This window comes from Cervus elaphus, chromosome 15, assembly GCF_910594005.1.
Source record: "Cervus elaphus chromosome 15, mCerEla1.1, whole genome shotgun sequence".
Classification (NCBI taxonomy): Eukaryota; Metazoa; Chordata; class Mammalia; order Artiodactyla; family Cervidae; genus Cervus; species Cervus elaphus.
The window spans coordinates 77,871,356-77,892,311 of NC_057829.1; the positions used below are offsets into that span (position 1 = coordinate 77,871,356).

General features: G+C 39.8%; 2 protein-coding genes across 4 annotated transcripts in view; one reads left to right on the forward strand and one right to left on the reverse strand.

Moving 5' to 3' along the window:
* Positions 1-10,136: 10,136 nt before the first annotated feature.
* Positions 10,137-12,092, reverse strand: LOC122708558 (vegetative cell wall protein gp1-like). Its single transcript, XM_043924770.1, has 3 exons — positions 11,731-12,092; positions 11,241-11,615; positions 10,137-10,614 (listed from the first exon to the last, which is right to left on the reverse strand). The coding sequence occupies exons 1-3, from the start codon at positions 12,090-12,092 to the stop codon at positions 10,500-10,502; spliced, it is 852 nt and encodes a 283-aa protein (XP_043780705.1). The 3' UTR covers positions 10,137-10,499.
* ATRNL1 (attractin like 1) overlaps positions 12,015-20,956 on the forward strand; it is a 744,737-nt gene continuing 735,795 nt past the window's right edge. For all 3 annotated transcript variants that reach the window (XM_043926138.1, XM_043926139.1, XM_043926140.1), the window contains exon 1: positions 12,015-12,445. In XM_043926138.1, the coding sequence (XP_043782073.1) occupies positions 12,144-12,445 (302 nt within the window). In that variant the 5' untranslated portion in view covers positions 12,015-12,143. The remainder of the gene's footprint in view (positions 12,446-20,956) is intronic.

Here is a 20,956-nt window from a genome sequence, read left to right on the forward strand (position 1 = left end):
AAAGAATAGGACACGACTGAGCGACTAGCTCATTCATTCATTCAATCATGTGTGCAAAACAGGGCTGCTTAAGTAGGCTTTAGCAGTGGAGGAGAATATACGAAGGATGCACGTGCTAAGTTGCTTCAGCCATGTCCAACTCCGCACCATGCTGTGGGCCATAGCCTGTCAGGCTCCTCTGTCCATGGCATTTCTCAGGCAGGAATATTGAAGTGGGTTGCCATGACCTCCTCCAGGGGTTCTTCCCAGCGCAGCGATTGAACCCGAAGTCTCTTGCATTGGCAGGCAGATTCTTTACCATTAGGGTCACCTGGCGAAGGATGCATGCATGCATGCTAAGTCGCTTCTTTTCTCAAAAGAAGTCGAGGGCTTTGTCTCTAATTATAATTATCTAGTGCAGATGGGAAAGAAATAGTGGGTTACTCAAAACCCACAACTGTGGAAACCTAGAAGTACCTACACATTTTACTTAACTAAGTAGAGGATCACACCAAAGATAGAGATTTATCTTGAGATTTTTTTGATTCTAATGAGTCTCAGAAAGGAATAATTTCAATAATATCCCCATGAGTATTGAATTTTTTCTAAACCATATTGGAAAAGCATGTAGACACCATCAAGAACTGTTCAAAGAGTACATCTTAAAGAGTAGTGGTAGCCAAATAAGTAATAAGAAACCATTCTGGTTAAAAGGGTTATAGAACATATTGTAATAAATTTATGTTCATTTTTACAAAGGGCATGTCCTAATTTTGCATGGCTTCTTTCAGTTTTTCTTTATCTCAAAAATGACTGAGCCAGATCAGAAATAAATTAGACAAGTTCAAGTAACATAATTACAGCTCGTACAGGAAGATAGAACCTAGAGATGAATGGTGAGGAATTTCTAGTCGAGAGAAAAGAAAGCAGAAATCTGATAAGAGCTATAAAATGATAAAGGTTAAAGAGAAGGATAATTGGACACTTTTATTTATGTTTTCTAATAATTAAGGACTAAAAGGACACTTGGTAAAATGAAAAAGCAGAAAAATTTTAAACTAATAAAAGAGGCTTTTTTTTAAACTTAACAATTAACTTTAGAAATTTAATCATGGGATAATTGCTGCAGATAGCTTAGGATGATTTAGCAAGATCAAGCTTTCATGTGAATGAGGATAGTGTTTGCAGCAACAGAGTTAGAATAAAAATAATGAGCACCAGCAAGTCCTGGGGCTTCAGGGCATACACTGATCAGAAGCCAGAGGAAATGTTTCCACTTGATGTAACACTGTTCACCCAGTGGGACTGTCCCGTACCTTCAAGCCTCCTGAGCATGTGCTTGGGTGCTGGAATCAGGTTTTTCGGTGGTTTCCTTGAGTTACTCTACACTCAAAGACATCACACCAACAGTACTGCTGCTTTGCTGTTTATTCCTACGTATTTTTGGTGTCTGGCTAGCTCAGAATGCCCAGATTTTCCCCCTTATTAATGAGGCTGATTTTTTTCTTTATTTTGAGTGATCATTTCCAGTTTCATCCTTTCCAATCTTTCTCTAATAAGTATTTCATTTTGACTAGTCTGCATGTTTAAAAGAAGGCCGGTTGAGCCAAGAATCTGTCGGCAGTGATGTTATTATTTATGCAGAGGAGACTTGGGGTAATCTTAGAGACTGACATTTCCTTAAGCATCCTCCTAGCCGTTAAAAATAATCAGGATTTTTGCTGATGATTCCTACCAGAATCGAGTCTAGGGAGGGTGCTTCCAAGTGAACACCCAACCTTTCATTCTAATTTTTCCCTTAAATTCATTCATTGTGTAGTCAGAGATGCCAAAATCCTACTGCTAAGTCCAATTTCCATTTAGAAGTAGGGTAGCTGCCCACCATACAGCCTGTGTCAAATTTTTCATCCAGAGCCACAGCCTAAAATCCCGCCATTAGCATTTAATTCATTTCTGTTTGTTCTCTCGTTGGACTTTGTTAATTTTTAAAAAATTGGCCATGCCACACAGTGCAGGATCTTAGTTCCCTGACAAGGGATCAGATCCATGACCCCTGCAATGGAAGCATGGAGTCCTAACCACGGGACTGCTGGGGAATTCCTTGGACTTCTTTCTCTCCATTCTCTCCATGGACATATATATATATATATATATATATGTGTATATATATATATATGTATTCCCACCCCACCTCCACTGAAACGCTGAGGTCTGCAGTGAAGAGAGAGTTTAGAAGAGAGAGGAGACAGAACAGTCCTCCAGCCCTCCCCGCCCTCCCCACCAGCCCATGGACACCATGTTATACTAAATTGCTAAAGAGTGTTACTATTTTCTTACATTCATTTTCTTAAGAACAGACTGGGTAGAAGCCCTGTGTGCCATGTGTCCTGAGTAGTAGGGAGGGGTGGTTGGGGAGATGATACATCTTTAGACTTTTCTTATAGTTATTATCAAAACTAGACTCAGGAACAGGTACAAAGTCATCCATATGAAGATGTTATTGGCTGGTACAAACTAAATAACCTTAACCTGTCAGAGGCATTTGCATTAGTGCAAGTGCCCAAGAAACAAAACCTGAAGCTAAAAGACAAAAGCACTGAGCTTGAGTTCCAGGTTTTAACTGGAGTGTGGGGGCAGTATGTCTTGTTCTCTGGGCCTTTCCAGTGGTCACTGTACACGTGTGGTCATTTCCTTCACCCCGGCATAAGGCAGTGGGCTAGGTTACTGCAGTGGGGAATGAAGATACTGAGGAGTTACTGAGTTTGCTCTGTGACTCTGCAGGGTCACGTGGCCCCTGTGGGTCCCATGACAGTGTTGGCCCAGAAAGAATAAAAGGAGGCACAAATAGGGCTTTACAGTTTTTAAAAAACTTTGACATTTTATCTCATTTGGAATTTTGAGTATCCCATTAACATTCAGGGATGGCTAATATTTTTTGCTGTTTTACAAATGAAAGAACTGAGAGCAAGTGAGGCACATACTGTTTAGTTTTAGAGTCTGGGTCTCCTGGCTCATTACTCCATCCTCTTGGCACTATTGTGTACAACCTCCAAAAACTAAAGGACCGTGTCCAGTTAGGAAGAGCATGGCCATAAAGCTTGTCCAAAAACATCTGCTGTCAAGTGGATTAGATAATTTAATAAATACAGCTCTTGCATATACTTCCTTGTTGTGGATATAACATTTTTTCTGTTTACTGTAGAAGGAATTTTCCTAGAAAAATATATATCCTCTTCACGTGCAGAAACTCTCTCCAACTACATTCTCATTTAAAAATAGAAAACTTGGGGTTCTTGTTTAAAATCAGCAATGTTCAAGTTGATTTTTTTTTTTCATTGCATTTTAAATTTCACATCAGCTTTGCAGAGGGATATGGGTGAGGGCCTTACAATAGGAAGAATCATAAGGCTGGTTTTAATTTACTTGTGTACATTTTCAAAATTACTGTGCCTGGAGTCTTCCAAGACTGATGTTTTTAATAAGTAGAATGTCGTGTTATCGGGAGTTGTGGGGCCTGGCTATCATTTGTCAGATATTTTTCTTTTTTTATGTGTGCTGTTTTGCGGTTCTTCTGTGTGTCTGAGCTCTGTTCGAGGAAACCTCACTGCATCCTGATGGCTTGGTCTCTCCTGATCAGAGTGTCCATAATTCTCTTTCATGTTCTTTTCCTGGTAAACATAAACATATTTTCTGATGTCAGGACCCCAGCTTTCTAAAGCTAGTATGTTACTGTTCATATGAATTGTTTATTTTGCTTGGAAGCTTTTGTTTTTGAAGTACTTCCTGTTTTTCTTACAGTGACTCACATTTTCTTAAAACAGAACATGAAGCAAATCCCAACTTAACTAAGGTTTATAGAAATTCTACCTAGTTTAGCTACATGTAGACAGTGGCTTAGGAGTGTGTAGCAGTTGTTGGATTTTTCTCACAACTAGAGCAATTCTTTCTATTACTCAAAGTCATTTGTATTCAATGACACTAATTTTTCAGTGTATGACCTTTCTTAAAGTTGGTTCATTTGGAAGTAAGGTGATAGAGCATAAAGCAGTGATTACTAATAAGAGTCATCTGGAGAAATCAGAATTATCTATTGGAGAAAAAGTATGACTTTTGAAAATAAAAGACTATAATATTTCCTTTTATGTTACCTCATTCCAATTGAAATGTTTAATATTTCTATTAATAAAACAGTATGGTTTTGTTTTTGAAAGGGGGTTTTGTTCTTTTGCATGAAGGAAAGTACCAGCAAATGAGATGCTGAGTATGCAATAGAGAAACTTTCCTCTGCCTTCATTCTTTCAACACAGTCTCAAAAAGGAGAAGATAGAAAGACCTATGAGTTATCTTGGAATATTTTGGAGAATCCTACATTTAGGTACCCTGTCTTGACATTTTTTGTCTACTATGGGCCATGCCCTTACTTCCTTTGTTTTCCACCCATCTTTCTCACATCCTTCTCTCATTCAGTAAGTCAAATTCTTATATTTCCATTTTCAAGAGAAATTTTGTTGCTGACTGGGCTTATGTTAATTGCAGCTTTCTTTTTTTTAAGTGTGCCTGTTTCCTTTCTGGCTTTTCTCTTCATACTTTGGCAGGACCTTTATTCAGCCAGTTAATTGATACTAATTGATCATCTGTATGTTGCAGAGTCTGAGCTGGGCTCTCAAGTTCTGCCTTTAGCTCTGCTGGCAACTTTTCATTCCATTCTAAGTGTTTCACACAAGGTTCATTCTTTGTCTGCCCCTTGGTTTCCTTTTGCCTCTGATGTCACTAATTTATGTGATGTTGGGCAAATCAGTTAATTTCATTAAAGCCTTGGAAGGCCTTTATGGAGCTAGGTATGGATGACTAACCTGTAAATTTCTCCTATTAGCCTGAACTTTTAAGGTATAAGACAAAGAAAACTGGGCTGCTTTTCATGTAAACTAGGTTTAGACTAAGCTCCATCACTGTGCAAGTTTGCATAAAACTTCACTTTTCTGGGTGCCAGGATCTCATCTGCAAAATGAAGAACTTGGACTAGATTCATCTTTAAAATAATGCAGTTTTCTTATAGCTCTGCGTCTTTCTTTGTGTTTTTGTATTGACCAAATCTCTCAATAATTCTTTCCCTCACATGGGATTAGAATGAATTCTGTTCCTAAAAGTAATTTTTGAACATTAAATATCAATACTACTAATATATATTAATATATTATAATTTACAATATAGTATATAGTATAACACTGTATAGTACTTTACCATTTACTAGGTGTGTTCATATTCCATTTGGACTGTCATCTCAGCTCTGAAATGGGCATTGACAAGTAGTTTGATTATTCCTATCTTACAGGTGACAAAACTGAGTCACAGAGGTTAATGTCACACAAAGGTAACTAATGTATAGGTGGCAGAATTCTAAATCAGACTCAATAGTCTGTGAGTCTTAGGTCCCATGCTACCTTTATTTTCTTAGGGACCTATATTTTTATTTATTATTTCTGTATATTTTATAAGTAATTTAAAAATTTTAATCAAGGAGTACTGAAAGTTTTATAATAAAATGTTGCATCTCCTGCTCCTCTTCCCTATTCCCTAAGAGAAAGTAGCTTTCAACTTTTTTCTTCAGTGTCATATACTTATTCTACTACTTCTGTATTTATCAGCTTTGAACTTGTAATCATTTCTTATTAAAGAATTAAGATTTAGCACTGTCCTTCTTTACTCTGCTCCCATCTTTTTAATATAGACATTTTATAGATTTTTGGTTAAATCAGTAGTGTGCGTGCTTAGTCACTCAGTCATGTCTGACTCTTTGTGACATTTTGGGCTGTAGCCTGCCAGGCTCTTCTGTTCATGAGATTTTTCAGGCAAGAACCCTTCCTCCTCCAGGGGATCTTCCTGACCCAGGAATCAAACTCATGTCTCCTGTGTCTCCTGTATTGCAGGCAGATTCTTTTCCTGCTGAGCTATGGGAAAGAAAAGAAAGTCTTAGTCACTCAGGCATGTCCTACCCTATGGACTGTAGCCCACCAGGCTCCTCTGTACATGGGATTTCCCAGCATGAATACTGGAGTGTGTTGCCATTTCCTTCTTTAGGGGATCTTCTGGAGCCAGGGATCTAAGTCAGGTTTCTCACACTTCAGGTAGATTCTTTACCATCTGAGACACAGGGGAAGCCATGGAGGAAGTCCCCAAATCAATAGAGTTTGCATTATTATGACTATGTAAGTATCATTTCCTGCTGAACCATCTCACGTAGGTTTCCTTTTTCTCATTCTTTCTTTTTTTTCTCTAGCCAATAATCGGTTCATTTTGTTCATTTACTTAGGTCTCTGTTGGCTTATTCCATCTTCTACCCAAATACTCCAAGATCTGTCACATATTGTTAATATTTTTTTCCAAAAGCTCCCACAGTTTCAAGCACTCATTTCCGTTACTTTCCTAGATACCTCCCTCCCCAGCCTCTGCTGGGGCACTGCTGTGAATCATCCTAGGATATCCTTTCACAGTTCTCTTATGTCCAGCCTCTTGTCCCTTTGTTTCATTCTTCAGGAGTTTCCCAAAGAAGGGCCCCTTAGGAGATACAATTTATGGAGGTTTGTGTGTCTGAAAATGTCTTTGTCCTCATACTTGTGGACACCATTGCATTTGCCTGTCTCCTTCCTCTCTCTCTTCTCCACTCCCCCCTAATATGTGAGTCTGTTAATCTCAGTGTTTTAGGAATCTGGAGGCTCAGTCTAGTTCTGGGAAATTTTCTTATATTCAATAAATTAATCTAGATGATTTTTTCTGCTCCTACATTGGAGTTGTGCATTAATGACCCACCACATTAATAAATGTACTCACATGATAAATGCTTAATTTATAATCATACATCATCATTAATGAAGCTTCTAATTGTTGTAGTTTTCCCTTTATCCATAAGAGGAGATGCCTTCTTTGTCTTTTATTCTAATTTCTAGATGATTTCCTACATTTATCTGCATTTATTTAAAATGCAAGTTTCTATTGCATTTTAATTTTGACTATCCTTTTTTTTTTTGTTTTTGTTGTTTAATGTTCTCTGAGTGTCCTTTTATGTTTTTAAGAATATCCAGTACTTATTTCATGGTTGCAAAACTTTCTTTTATTGCTTCGACTGTGTTGTCTCTAATTTCTTTTTCTTTGTTTTGGTTTCTGTATTTTACGTCAGATGAACTTTTGCTGTCTATATTTAAGAAAGAGTCATAAGAAAAAGGATTGAATTGGGCTTACTGACTAGCAGGCTTCATTGTAGGGTTATCCATTGGGCTTCATTCATTGTAGCTTTGCCATCTGGTTGGGAGACCCCAAATGACAGTATCTTTTCTCTTGGACCATTCCATTTTTCAGATGAATGTCCTTCAGGTTTCTGCCTGGAGGTTATTCAGTTGGCTATTGGTGTTCTGGGAATAGGAAGGCAAAGGAGGCAAGGTAATGGTATCATTCAACATACAGATTTTCACCTAATCTCTCCATTTTCAACTATGTACCTCACTGCCTCCTTCCATCATCTCTGGTGCCCCAAATCTGAAACCTCTTTGATTTAATTTCTTAAGAGTTTTAACCTCCTGTCAGTTGGGCCTGGGTTAGTTTTAGCTGCTTGGGGTGAGGAAGGGTACTGTGGGTCCTTATGTTGGCCTCAACCATTTATTCCGTTTTCATCCTAAAGGCCCATCTTTACTTTCTATGGCAACTCTTGCCTCTGAATCCTGAGACTTTCCTGGGGTCTTCAGGAGAAACAGGCTTCTTATTGTCATTTATCTTTGCAGGAATATATTTCTCCATTCACTTTCCTCCTTTCAATGAATTGACTCTTCCAAACGTATGGATACCTGTCATCTACTACTTGGTTCTATTCTCATTTTGTGATTGTGACTTTATACTTTTAAAAATTTAAAAAAAAAATTCTTTTTTCCTCCCATGTTGGTAAAGTTCAAAGTAGGAGTAAATGCATATACTTAGTCCACTATGTTTAACAAGACGTCCTAGCCCATATTTTTATTGAATTGTTTCACAAAAGACACATTTTTGCAAATGAGTGCTGGCAATCGACTTTTTTGGGTAACTAGTCTGAATATTTAGGATAAAAAGTTTAAACATGCTCATTTTATTTCCCAGTTTTAAACAAAAATGTATTAGTCCAGCAGAGTATATTTAAAATCATTGGACTTATTTCCTTGGATTTACTTATAACAATATGTTTGAAATGTGTTAAGTTGAAAAATTGGCAGGATCAGTCTGTATGTGTGTGTTTGCAAGTGTGACAGCAGGAGAAACTGCTAGAAGGAAAGAATGAATCCAAGAGAAAGCAGCGTGTTTGATTTTGGTTGTGGAGGGGAGGTGGGGTTTCAGGTCAGAGCCATATCAATATTTTCAATATGATCAATATACTTTAATGAGTACTTCAAGGTGATTTTTTCCCCATACGCTCAAAACTCACAGACCATTCATACTCTATCAGTGTCCTAAAATACTGTCCCATTTGCACTAAGAGTCCCTTTGAATTAATGCATTTCTGGCTCTTGGGGCCACGCTAGCTACAGTGCTCATTACCTTGGCTGCTTTCAGAAGCCTCCCATGAGCCGAATGATGCACAATAACCAGAGTAGAGATAACTCTTCAATCAAGCAACTGAGAAGGGGCTGCTTTGGTTCATTAGTTCAAATAGGATCTTTTACTTTATTTTGAATAGCAATCAACAGAGCAATGGATCTATAATTTCTCTTGTTCTTTAAAAGCAAAGTCATTTGCATTTCCTTCAATTTGGCTACATGAAGTCTCAGACTTTTGCCTTTTATATTATAGACCCATTGTTAGGTGGTATGAATGGAAATGGAACACACTCCCCCTAATATTTAAAGGTCCTGATATAAGGCTAATTGTTGAGCAAATATATTTTCTTATCTTTCCCCTTGGAGCAAATTTAATAGACACTTTCAAAATCTTAACAGTTTCATTCTACTTCAGTAAAAGTGACTTTTCCCCCACTATCTCTTTGGAGTAAATTTTCACCTTTCTGCTGAATTTATGACTGCTATTACCAATACTATGAATTATTGTAGTGTCATGTAGCACAGCTAGGATGCTGACTCTCCTTCTTTGGAAAAAAGAGATAGCATCATGTTGGAGTTTTAAAATTTCTTGATCAAAGAAGATACTAAAACATTTGTCAAGATTCTGGGCAAGTTTTATCACTATTTTGTGAGACCACTGTAAATCATTTAAGTTTTCTGTCTCTACATTCAACTGTATTAGGAACTCCCAATCTAGTGAGCCTTATAAAAGATAAGCTTATTCAGGGGTAGAAATCATGTTTTATTCATCTTTGTTTTCTCTTGCTTAAATTCATAATAGTTACTCAGTAAATGCTGACTGAAAGAGTTTGAAAGAAAAACAGGATATAGGGCAAGTGAAAATCCTGTGAGATCCTTCTGAGAACAATTTTATATAAATTTAATATATTCAGCTTGATTCTAAAGGCAGTGTTGAGAGGAGGCCTGTAAGGCTGCATGTTCTTCAGTGTAACATAAACTACTGAACTGATTATAGTGGTTAGAAGATTAAAAGATGTATATTTTTAATGGGCAAACCCTTTGCTTAAATATAGCCTACAGTCAGTAAGTGGCTGAGCAGTGCTCTCTTGTTAAAGCGGCTCCTGTGTACCCTTTGAGCTACCTCTGCACTCAGTGATGGTTTTAAGAGTTTGGCCACTTTCCATGTGTCTGAAAGCACCTCTACATTAGACATGAGAAGGATGTGGTTGACTTTAAACTTTGGCTGGCATGAGAGGAATGGAGAAAGCCACAAGGGATTGTTCATGCATGGCTAATCCTAGAGACTTCTGATTTTGCCTTCATGGAAATTAAAATGTGTGATCTAGAATGATATCCTCTTTTTAAATTTTTTCCCAAAATGTTCTCCTCTCCTCATTTCAACTAATCTCTAAGGGACAAACCGACATGGAAAAGTTGTGAGTTGAAAGACCTGTCCTAATTTTTAGGTTTGAGGAGGACATTTCTGGTCCTGCTACTTTGGGGGAATTGTGATTTGTTATATAAATGAAAATCATGGTTTTCCTTTTTTTTTTTTTTACTTCCGAAGGAGTTACCTCTTTCTGGACCTTTTTTCCCCTCCTTAAGTCATTGCTGAGGTATTTGCAAACCGAGCCAACACTTACATTTTATTCACCAAACTAAAACAAAGCATCTGCTAATAGAAACAGCCTGGTAAACAGCTGAAAAAGCACAGAAGTCAGAAGACTTGTGTTTAAAGCATGGTTCATTGCTTACTTCTAATCTGTCATTCACAAATCTTTTTGAGTCTTTCTATTATCATCTGCAAAATGGGGTTAATGGAGGATTTTATCTACAAAGTGGGGGTAACAGATTAAAAGAGATGACGTGGGTACATTATGCCCCAAATAAACACGAGTTCAACCTTAACAATAATATTATGGATGTGTGGTTACAATAAAAACTTTTTCTGCTTTTGCTGTCAGAAATGTCTTTGGTAGATTTCAGATTCTTTTCCATACTGCCTGCTCTTTGGTGGGGATCCAATAACATTGCTGTAACTCGAGTGTCCATGGCTGCATTTCATCTCCAGCTTCCTTTCTCAAGGGTTCAAATGGACTGTTCAGAGAAGGTATGAAGGTACAAAGCAAAAATTTCAGCATATGCCATCAAATCTTGGAAAGTCATCTAAAGGAGGAAAGCCTGCCACCGAGGAAGTAAAAAAAAAAAAAAAAAAAAAAGGCTCTTTTCTGGGCATCATTTCTGCCCTTCTGAAAAAAAAAAAAGCCCCGATGCTGCAATATATTTCATGGCAGAATATTGTCCCAGATGGAGAAGGAAACACTGAGAGCAGAAAGGGAGATAACCTGGGGTTCTGAGGCAGCGTTGGAGGGGGCGGCGAGCCGGCGGGGCGCAGAACCTCGCCGCTCTTTGTTGGGGGCGGGGGAGTCATTATTTCCGCGGAAGAAATGACACCCCCCCACACACACCGCCCCGAGAGGTCCCTCGGCTGAGGATCCGGCTCCGCGACCCGCGCCGTCCCTCGCCCTCGCCCCTCCCAGTTCTTGCGGACCCCTCAACGTGGTCGGACTGCGGTGCCTTTAAGACTTTTGCGGCTGCACATGCTCAGCTCTTTGTGTGTTGCTGGAGTTTTTCTCTTTTAAGAAAAAAAGAAGAAATAGGCTGGAGGATGGGACGGAGGGAGGGGCGGGGGGAGCGCTAGGGGAAAAACGCTGCACTTTTACCGCTGTAGACAGTGGCCGGGAAGGGCTTCTTTTCTGCTGAAGCTGCGAAGCCGGTCCCGCTCTGATCTTTCGCTTGGGGGGAGGTGTTGCGGGGGTGGTGCGGGGGGAGATCGGGAAGCGCGGGGGCCGGGTTCCCCGGGGCCCCGAGGGGTAGGGCACCGCGGGCGCTGGGGGCCACACCTGGGGGGCCGGTCTCCCCTCCCGCGGCGGGCCGGGCGGGGTGGGCGCGCGCGCGCTCGCCCGGGGGGAGTCCCCGGTCCCTGTAGGGGCGGGGCGAGACCACGCGCAGGGCCCGGCGGGGAGGAGCGGAGGCCCGCGCGCGAGCGGGAGGCGGCCCCGCACCCCGCGGGCGCTAGAGGCAGCCCCGGGGTCTGGCTAACGCGGCACCGGAGAGCAGATGGCTGCTAGGGGGCCGCCGGAGGCTGGCCGGGCGGGACGAGGCTGAAGCCCCGCTTCCCGAGTACCCCTCTCCCGCGGTGGGCGCGCCCACCTCGGGGGGGCTCCCGTGGCCCCCCGCCCTCCCGGGCGCGCGCGGCGGGGCGCCCAGGCTGTTGGCCCGTGCGGCGGGCGAGGCGGGGCCGCGCGCGGGGTCCCCTCCCCCTCCCGCAGGTCCCCGCCTCCGGCCCGGTCCCGGGCGCCGCGGCGGTGGGCTCGGCCTGCAGCGGACAAGGTCAGCGGACAGAGAGGCGATGCCCGAGCGCGACTGCAGGGAGCCGAGCGGACGCGAGCGCGGCTGGGATCTGCCCGTCCGGACCGGGGAGCGGGACTGGGGCAGGCGCCGGTGAGAAGGAGGAGGAGCGGCGGCGGCGGCGCGGTGTTTTCCTCTCCGGCCGGGTTTCCCCTCTGGAGCATCCCTGTCGGCGCCCGCGAGCGCAGCCCCGCCGGCCCGGGGTGCTGGGGAAGATGGAGCCGGGGGGCCGGGCCCGCACTGGCCCCCCGCAGCCGGCGGCCCCGGGGTCGTGGAGGGCTCGGCCGGCAGGCGGCGGCGGCGGCGGCGGCGGGGGCGCCTCCTCCTGGCTGCTGGACGGGAACTGCGGGCTGCTGTGCTATGGCCTTCTCTACCTGGCGCTCTACGCGCAGGTGTCCCAGTCCAAACCCTGCGAAAGGACCGACTCCTGCTTCTCGGGCCGCTGTGTCAACTCCACCTGCCTCTGCGACCCGGGTTGGGTGGGCGACCAGTGCCAGCACTGCCAGGGCAGGTTCAAGTAAGTGCCTGCGCCGGACCCCGAACCTCAGCCTTGCCCCGCAGCGTCGCGGCCTCCCCCCCACCCCCCTCCCTTCTTGGTCCGGGGTCCCCGGGCTGGGAGCGGCCCCCAGCGCTGCCTTCCTCTGGGCCCTGCGCCTCGGAGATCCCGACCCTGCGCCCAGCGCCCGGCACCGACCGCCGTGGACGCGAAGCCTCTCCGGGTGGTCCACCTGTCCGCTGCCCGTCTTTTTCCCTGATCGTCAAAAATTCCGCACTCAGTTACGGTGCCAAACACCATTTTGTTAGCGGACACTATTTTTTAATAAAAAATGAGGCATGTAAGTCATGAAATACTTGCGCATTGTGAAGCGTTCAAACAGTGCAGAAGTGTAAAGGTTAAAAGTTCTGGTCTGCCGGTATCTCCGTCTTCCCCAGCCTACTTCCTTCTCTAGAGGTAACCGCTGATAACTTGTTAGTGTATTTAGTAACAGTGATCATAAGTAGAATTATGATGACCTTACTATGTGCCAGACCCTGTTCTGAGTGCCTCATTTGTTCCTCAAAGAATTCCTAGTAACTCTGAGTTACTAGGATTCCTATACTGGTTTTACAGAGAGAAATCGTGGTAATGAGTTTAAGTAATTTGCCCAAGATTACACAGTACTGATGGCAGAGTTGTGATCCAAATCAGCCAGCCTAACTCTAGAACGTTTACTTTTAGCCAGTATTACTGTGCTGAATTGTGCGAAGAGAATCTTGAATTGAGAAATACAGAGTGACTTTGAGTTCGATAAAGCGATGAAATACCTGTACCTTATAATGTGGTGGAGATAATAGATATTCCTAACTGGTTATTTGACTATCAGCTATTGTGTGGAAGCATCACTTGGGTTTTTCAGAAGCTTAAGGCCCTAAGGAGCTTGCTTTACAGCAGTAAAAATACTTGTCCCCTATTGGTTCATGTGTATTGCGTCGCTGCCTGATATGAAAAGAAATGGATGAGTGTGGGGCAGCAGCAAATAAAATACTTGAGACCAATAGGGTATCCATCAGACAACTTGTGCAGAACAGTCCTTAAGTAAGTCAACTTCTGTGTCATCCAGATAGTTCAGATCAAGTTTGCTGGCTGGGTTAGTGGCTCAGAAATTGCATTCTATGGGTTACTTATTGTCACAGTGATAGCCAAATCTAAGTCGAGTGTCTCTTGGGTTCTAAGGCAAAGATGAGAATATGGTTCATCTTTGTTGTTGTTTAGTTGCCAAGTCATGACCAGACTCTTTGCAAACCCATGAACTATATATTCCACCAGGCTCCTCTTTCCATGAGATTTCCCAGGCAGGAATACTAGATTGGGTTGCCATTTCCTTCTCCAGGGGAGCCTCCCGATCCAGGGATCAAACCTGTGCCTCCTGCATTGGCAGATGTATTCTTTACCACTGAGCCACAAGAGAAGCCTATGGTTCACCTTACTTATGTATCAAAAGAAAATTTCCTGGGAGTTTTAAACAAAATATTTTCCTTTTTTTAAACTTGCCGGTTAAGACAAGTCCCTGAAACCTTATTGTAAAAAACCTTATTGTAAACCTTATTGTAAAACCTTATTGTAAAAATGTATATTTTTAAATATATTTTTTAAATATATAAAAAATGTATTTTTTAAAAGGGGACTTTTTAATTTAAGTAGATCTTACAGCAAGTTTAATTTACAGCAAGATTTTGGAAGTGAAATCTCAGAATGAAGTTTTATGAAATTCTTTTGTAGGAGTAAGTTGAAATGTTTCCTAGCTTTGTAATTTCACAAATTAGTGTAATACTCTTGTTTTTTAAAATACTTTAAAAAATTTTGTAGAGTTACTAATTAAAAGTTTTAAAAAATGTTTCAGGACCCACAAAGATACTGTTTTGAACTGTGCTTATTAGTAGTCTTTTTTACTTAAGTGTTCTTAAACTTTTGCTTTGATTGAAACAGCCAGCCCAGCCACTTCACCTGGCAGGAGAGGATTTTGAACATAGAAACTGGTAGTCAGTAATAAAAAAAGCCACATATATTTTTTATATCTGTTTTTATATAAAGAGAAAGATTGCCTGATTCATATGTAATTTAGGGACATTGGCGTTTGGTTGGAATTGCTCTGTTTGTCTAAAGAGGACAAAAATTGCTGCAGTCCTGAGAAGCCTCTGTCTACATTGTATAGAAGTGGAATTGTTAATCAGCTAGATCAGCAGCCTGTAACCTCACTAGCAGATGTTGTCCCAGTTAGTAGGAAAGGTCACAGATCAAGTTAAAACCGGCTTAAATAATATAGAGAGATGGTTGCTGTTCATAAACAATACATTAGTGAGTAAAATAGGAATAGTTTTTTAAAATATAGATGTAGTTAAATAACAATAAACCCTGGACTAATCATTGAATATTCATTTCCTTGGAACCTATTTCCTATGATTCATTGTACTCTATTAGTAAGTACTTTTTCATTCTCTGTGGAGTACCAGCTATTAATTAGAGTAAATATAACTGGTACAACTCTTTGTGTTTTGTTATATATACTCTTAGGGTAAAGAAGTATTTAATGTTAAAGGGATGAATCAGTTTAGAAGAAAAGATTTCTTCCAGGTAAAGTGCCTACTAAGCTAAGAAAGGTTTCTTTCAGAGTGTTGGCTTGTTTTATCTAATATTTGAAATAATAACACAGTGGGAAAGACTTTTAACTGGAAATTCTCACGTCGTTAATTATCTTGAAAATCTTTTACTCAACTAAAGGATAGCAACCTTACACACAGACATAAAAAATGATCAATCTTCGTAAGCAGGTGTCAAAATTAATTGGCTGGTTCCATGGTAACTTAGCTCTTTTTTTCTAGTGAAGGGATTTCACTAGGGAATGAGTATTCTTCAAATGCTTTGTTAGAAGGAAGATTGATGGTTGGGGGGAGAAATGCAGCAGCAAATATGGTATCAAAAGTGGTGCTTCAGTTCTCTTAGGATTGATTTCAGCCTTCTGCTTCCATTTGAAGAGAATAAAACTCTCAGATTATAGGCCATTCTTCACCTAGGTAAAACAGAATGAACACCAATCTTTAGCCAAAGTTAGACTGAAAGACTTAGGACTGAGAATCAGAAAGGACAGTACCAATTTGAAATATAATAATCAAGGATATGATATATGAAATATATGCAAATTTAAATTACATTTACTTGGGCAGCGTGGTATAACAGGCTGGAAAGCATTTTGCTACAAACTCTATTTGAATGAATAACACTGTTATAAGCTAGGTCTTTAGAATTCTTTTTGTAGAGTAGTTGAGATTTATGTTTATATAAACTTATAATTTGCATTCATACTTGGACATTTTTTGCTTATATGACTTAGGAACCTAAGACTTCTCATTTCTCTTAGGTAAAGAAAATAGCTGAGATTAATGTTCTGAGATTGGAAAATACCTCATTATTTTATAAATATTTTATAAATTTAAATTTATTATTAAAGTACACTTATTGAGTATTCCTCTAATCATCTATTAAATCTTGCTGTATGTTTAATGTATGCAGATTTTTTTAAACCTCTTTGATCAGCCAAATATGGATGATGAATTTCACACGTTTATAATAGAAGTAATCTGTTTCTATTTTAACAGCAAAATGAAGATATACTACGAGGAGTGAGGTTGCTGTTGTAAATAGAAAGCAGTAGGGTTAAATGTGTAAATATTTTTCCTAAGTTACTACTAAAACCCCCCAACATATGTGTGTATATACACATACACACGTATTTCATTTGGAATCCTTTTTAATAATAATAGGGAAGCTCTCAGTAACTATAATGTTTAAATTGAATGCTCCCTGTCCCCAAGTCTTTATTTCAAACTCAGATTCTAATATGTAATTTATATGCATGGGTTCTTTTCATGTTATTAAACATGAAAATCACACAGTGGAATTTTATAATAATTTAAATTGAGTGTTTCTGAGATCCCCAACTGATAAGTTACTTGAAGTAGCATGGTTTTGAAGACCATGTGTCTGCATAATTTGGTTCCTTTAGCAGATGACTGACTCACTCTTCCAGCTTTCCTGCCTTTTAAAGTGCCTTCAAAGTGCCACATTGCTTTTGGACTCAGGGCATTTCACACATACTGTCATATCTTTCTGAGCCCTCTTTCCTGTGTGGTCTTTGCTTGACTGATTACTAAGCATCCTTCAAATTTTAGCATATCCTAGTGTCTGAAGGAAGCTTTTCTAATTCTTCAGACTACATGACCCGTCATTATATACTCTTATAGCACTGTTTTTCCTTTGTAGCACTTTGAAAATGAATAATTAGAGTTGCAATTTTTTTCTAAAAAATTATTTTTAAGAGCTTAATTGAGGTATATTTGACATGCAGTAAACTACAATTGAAAAAGTTTTGATGTATGTATGCGCCTCTTAAACTATCATCACAGTCAAGATCCTAAAAATATTAGTCACTCTCAAAAGTTCCTTGTTGTTGTTGTTTAGTTGCGTCCAACTCTTTGCAGCTCATGGACTGCAGCATGCCAGGCTTCCCTGTCTTTCAATCTCCTGGAGTTTGCTCAAATTCGTGTCCATTGAGTTGGTGATGTCATCCAACCATCTCATCCTCTGCCGTCCATTTCTCCTCCTACCTCCAATCTTTCCCAGCATCAGGGTCTTTTCCAATGAGTCGGCTCTTCGAATCAGGTGGCCAAAGTATTGGAGCTTCAGCTTCAGCCTCAGTCCTTCCAGTGAATATTCAGAGTTGATTTCCTTTCGGATTAACTTGATTTCATCTCCTTGCTGTCCCAGGGACTCTTTAAAGAGTCTTGTCCAGCACCATGGCTTGAAGGCATCAGTTCTTCCGTGCTCAGAATCCGCCTGCAATGCAGGAGACCTGGGTTTGATACCTGGATTGGGAAGATCCCTTGGAGAAGGGAAAGGCTACCCACTCCAGTATTCTGGCCTGGGGATTTCTATGAACTATATAGGCCATAGGGTTGCAAAGAGTCAGACACGATTGAGCAACTTTCCTTTAACTTTCAATGACTAATGATAATGATGTTGAATATCTTGTCATGTGTTTACTTGCCATCTGTAAATTTCATTTGGTGAGATGTCTGTTCAGAACTTTTGCACATTTTTAAAATTGTTTCTTTCTTATTATTGATTTTTATAAGTTCTTTACATATTATGCCTACTGTTTCCTTATAAGATGTGTCATTTTCAAATATTTTCTTGCATGTTGGGGCTTGTCTTTTCATTCTCTTAACAGTTTTCAATGGAGGGAAGTTTTAAATTTAATGAATTGCAACTTCTTACAATTCCTTTTATGGATTTTTTTTTTTTTTTTTTTTTGGTGTTAGTATCTAAGCAATCTTTGCCTCAATGAAAAATTTTCTTTAATTCTTTTTTTTTTTTTTTTTAGAATTTTTGTAGGTTTACACTTTGCATTTAGGTTGAGTCCATTTTGATTTACTTATGCATTTAGTTTCTGCTGTACAGTAAAATGAATCAGCTATATGTATACATATATCCCCTCTTTTTCTGATTTCCTCCCATTTAGACAACCACAGAGCATTGAGTAGAGTTCCCTGGGCTATATAGTAGGTTCTCCTTAGTTGTCTATTTTATACATAGTATCAAAGTGTGTATGCTGCTGCTGCTGCTAAGTCGCTTCAGTCTTGTCCGACTCTGTGCGACCCCATAGATGGCAGCCTACCAGGCTCCCCTGTCCCTGGGATTCTCCAGGCGAGAACACTGGAGTGGGTTGTGATTTCCTTCTCCAGTGCATGAAAGTGAAAAGTGAAAGGGAAGTTGCTCAGTCGTGTCTGACTCTTCACAACCCCATGGACTGTAGCCCACCAGGCTCCTCCGTCCATGGGATTTTCCAGGCAAGAGTACTGGAGTGGGGTGCCATTTCCTTCTCCTCAAAGTATATATGTGTCAATCCTAATCTCCCAATTCATTTTACCCCCACTCCATTTTTGTATTTTGATTTTGTATCCTTAAATCTTCCTAAAATTACTTGTTTGTAGTAGTAGTAGTTTTTGTAGATTCCTAATGATTTTCTACATACTTGATTATGCTGTCTGCAAATGAAGATACTTTAAGCCCTTTTTCTGCAATCTAGATGCCTTTCATTTCTTTTCCTTGCCTTATTTCCCTGGCTAGAACCTCCATTATAGTGATATATACAGGTGATAAGGAGTAGTTGACTGTGTCTTGTTCCTGGTTTAAGGGGAAAATATTCAGTCTTTAACCATTAAATATGACAGTATGTGTAAGTTTCTTGTAAATCCCCTTTGTCACATTGAGGAAGTTCCCTTCTGTTCTTAGTTTTCTGAGAGTTTTTATTGGAATTGAGTTGAGATTGGAATCTGCATCTGTTGAGATGATAATTTTTCATTTTAAGCTTAATATGAATTATATTGGCTAAGTTTTGAATATTGAACCAGCCTTACATTCCTGGGATGAATCTCATCTGAAGTGATATATTTTTCTTTTTATGTATTCTTTGGGTTTGATTTATTAAAAATTTTAAAAGAATTTTTGTGTATATGTTCAGGAAGGATATTGTTTTGTTCTTTTCTTGTAGTAACTTTGTCTGGTTTCAGAGTCAGGGTAATGCTGGCCTCATAGAGTGAGCTGGGACCTTCCTGTTCAATATGCCAGGGAAGTGTGTGTGAACTGACATAATTTCTTCATTACATGTTTGGTAGGATTCACCAGTGAAGCCCTCAAAACTTGGAGTTGATTCTTTAAGTTTGAATTTAATTTATTTAATATAAACTCAGTTCATTTAATAGTTATAGCTAGAAGTTCAATTTATTTAATATGTGTAAGGCTGTATGACTAGGACTTAAACTTTATTGGCTAGAGTATTGTCCACTTTGGTAGATATTCCTTGTGCATGTGAAAAGAGTGTGTTGTGCTATTGATGGGGGAGAGTTCTGTAAATTTCAGTTAGGTCAAGTTGGTTGATAGTTTTGTTCAAGATTTCTAAAACTTCTCTGATTTTCTGTCTGTTTCTGTCAGTTATTGAGAGGGCATATTGAAATCTTTAATTATAACTTTGTAATTATCTATTTCTCTGTAGTCATATCTATTTTTGTTTCATGTATTTTGAGCCTGTGTTTTTAGGTGCATGAAATTTTGTATTATACCCTATTAGTAAATTGATCCCCTTTTCATTATGGAGTGAACATTTGTTGAAGAGGCTATCCTGTTTTCATTGATGTTTTGCTTCTTTGTTGAAAGTTAGTTGGTCATCTCTATATCTGTTTCTTGATTCTGTTCTGTTCCATTGATCCATGTATCTGTCCTTCTGGGGATGCCTTTTTTTGGCTATTGAATCTTTCAAGATTCATTTCAATAGATTCAAGATCTATTCAAGTAAGTCTTGAAATTAGATAGTGAGATTTCTTCAACTATTTTTATTTTTGAAAATTCATTTGTTTATTCTAGTTCATATGCTTTTTTCATATAAATTTTAGAGTCAGTTTGTCAATTTCTTAAAAAAAAAACAAAACTGGAATTTTAATTGAGATTGTGTTGATTCAAGAGATCATTTTGGGTAGTATTGACATCTAGATAATATTGAGTTTTCCAGTCCTCCAACAGATATATTTCTTCATTTATTTAGATTTTCATTGATTTCTTTTCAGATGCAGATCCTGAACATATTTTGTTAGATTTGTACCAAGGTAGTTTGTATTCTTTGATACTATTATAATTGATATTGTTTCTTTTAATTTCAGTTTCCAGTTGTTCTTTTTCATTATGTATAAATAACAATTGATTTTTGTATGTTGACCTAGTTTTCTGCAATGTTGCCAAACTCAGTTTCAGTAGCTGTTTTTGTAGATTCTCCGGGGTTTTCTGCATAGACAGTCATACCTGTTTTACTTCTTCCTTTCCCGTTATATCCCCTTGTTTTTCTTCTTCTGTTGCACTAGCTAGGACCTTCAACCTGATGTGGAATAAGAGTAGAAGAGTGGATATCCTTGCCTTGTTTCCAATCTTCGGTGGAAAACATTCAGTCTTTAAACATCTTTAAACATGAAGTATCATGTTAGCTGCAGGCCTTTTTTTTTTTTTTTTTAATAAATGCCCTTTATTAGGTTAAAGAAGCTCTCTGCTGTTCCTGATTTTGAGAGTTGATCATCATGAGATAACAGGAAATGTATATTGATCTGCCCCTGGTTCCTGGCATAGAGTTCTTAGAACCCTTATAATTTCCTAAGTGATAAGAGTACTAGAAGCATCTCGTGTTCTAACGCTGGTTTTTAACCTTCGTTGCTAACACAGGGCTCCTGAAACCCTTGTAATTTCCCTGCTGATCATACTGTGTTTTGTTCAATGAGGTGACTCAGGGCGGGCTAGTTACCAGAAAGACCAAGTCATGGTTTGAAACTTGGACTCTTCAGCCTTGTCCCCCATTCTCTTGAGAAGGGAGAATGGCTGAAAATAGAGATAATGATCTACGATATCTACATGGTCAACCCTCCATAAATCCCCAAAGTTTGGGGTTTGGAG

Coding starts and splice junctions, on each gene's coding strand:
- LOC122708558 (XM_043924770.1), bottom strand. CDS start 12,092: ATGCTCCAGAGGGGAAACCCGGCCGGAGAGGAAAACACCGCGCCGCCG. Junction 11,616..11,730: donor GCCACGGGAGCCCCCCCGAG/GTGGGCGCGCCC, acceptor GTGCCGCGTTAG/CCAGACCCCGGGGCTGCCTC. Junction 10,615..11,240: donor CCCGGCCACTGTCTACAGCG/GTAAAAGTGCAG, acceptor TTCTCTGAACAG/TCCATTTGAACCCTTGAGAA.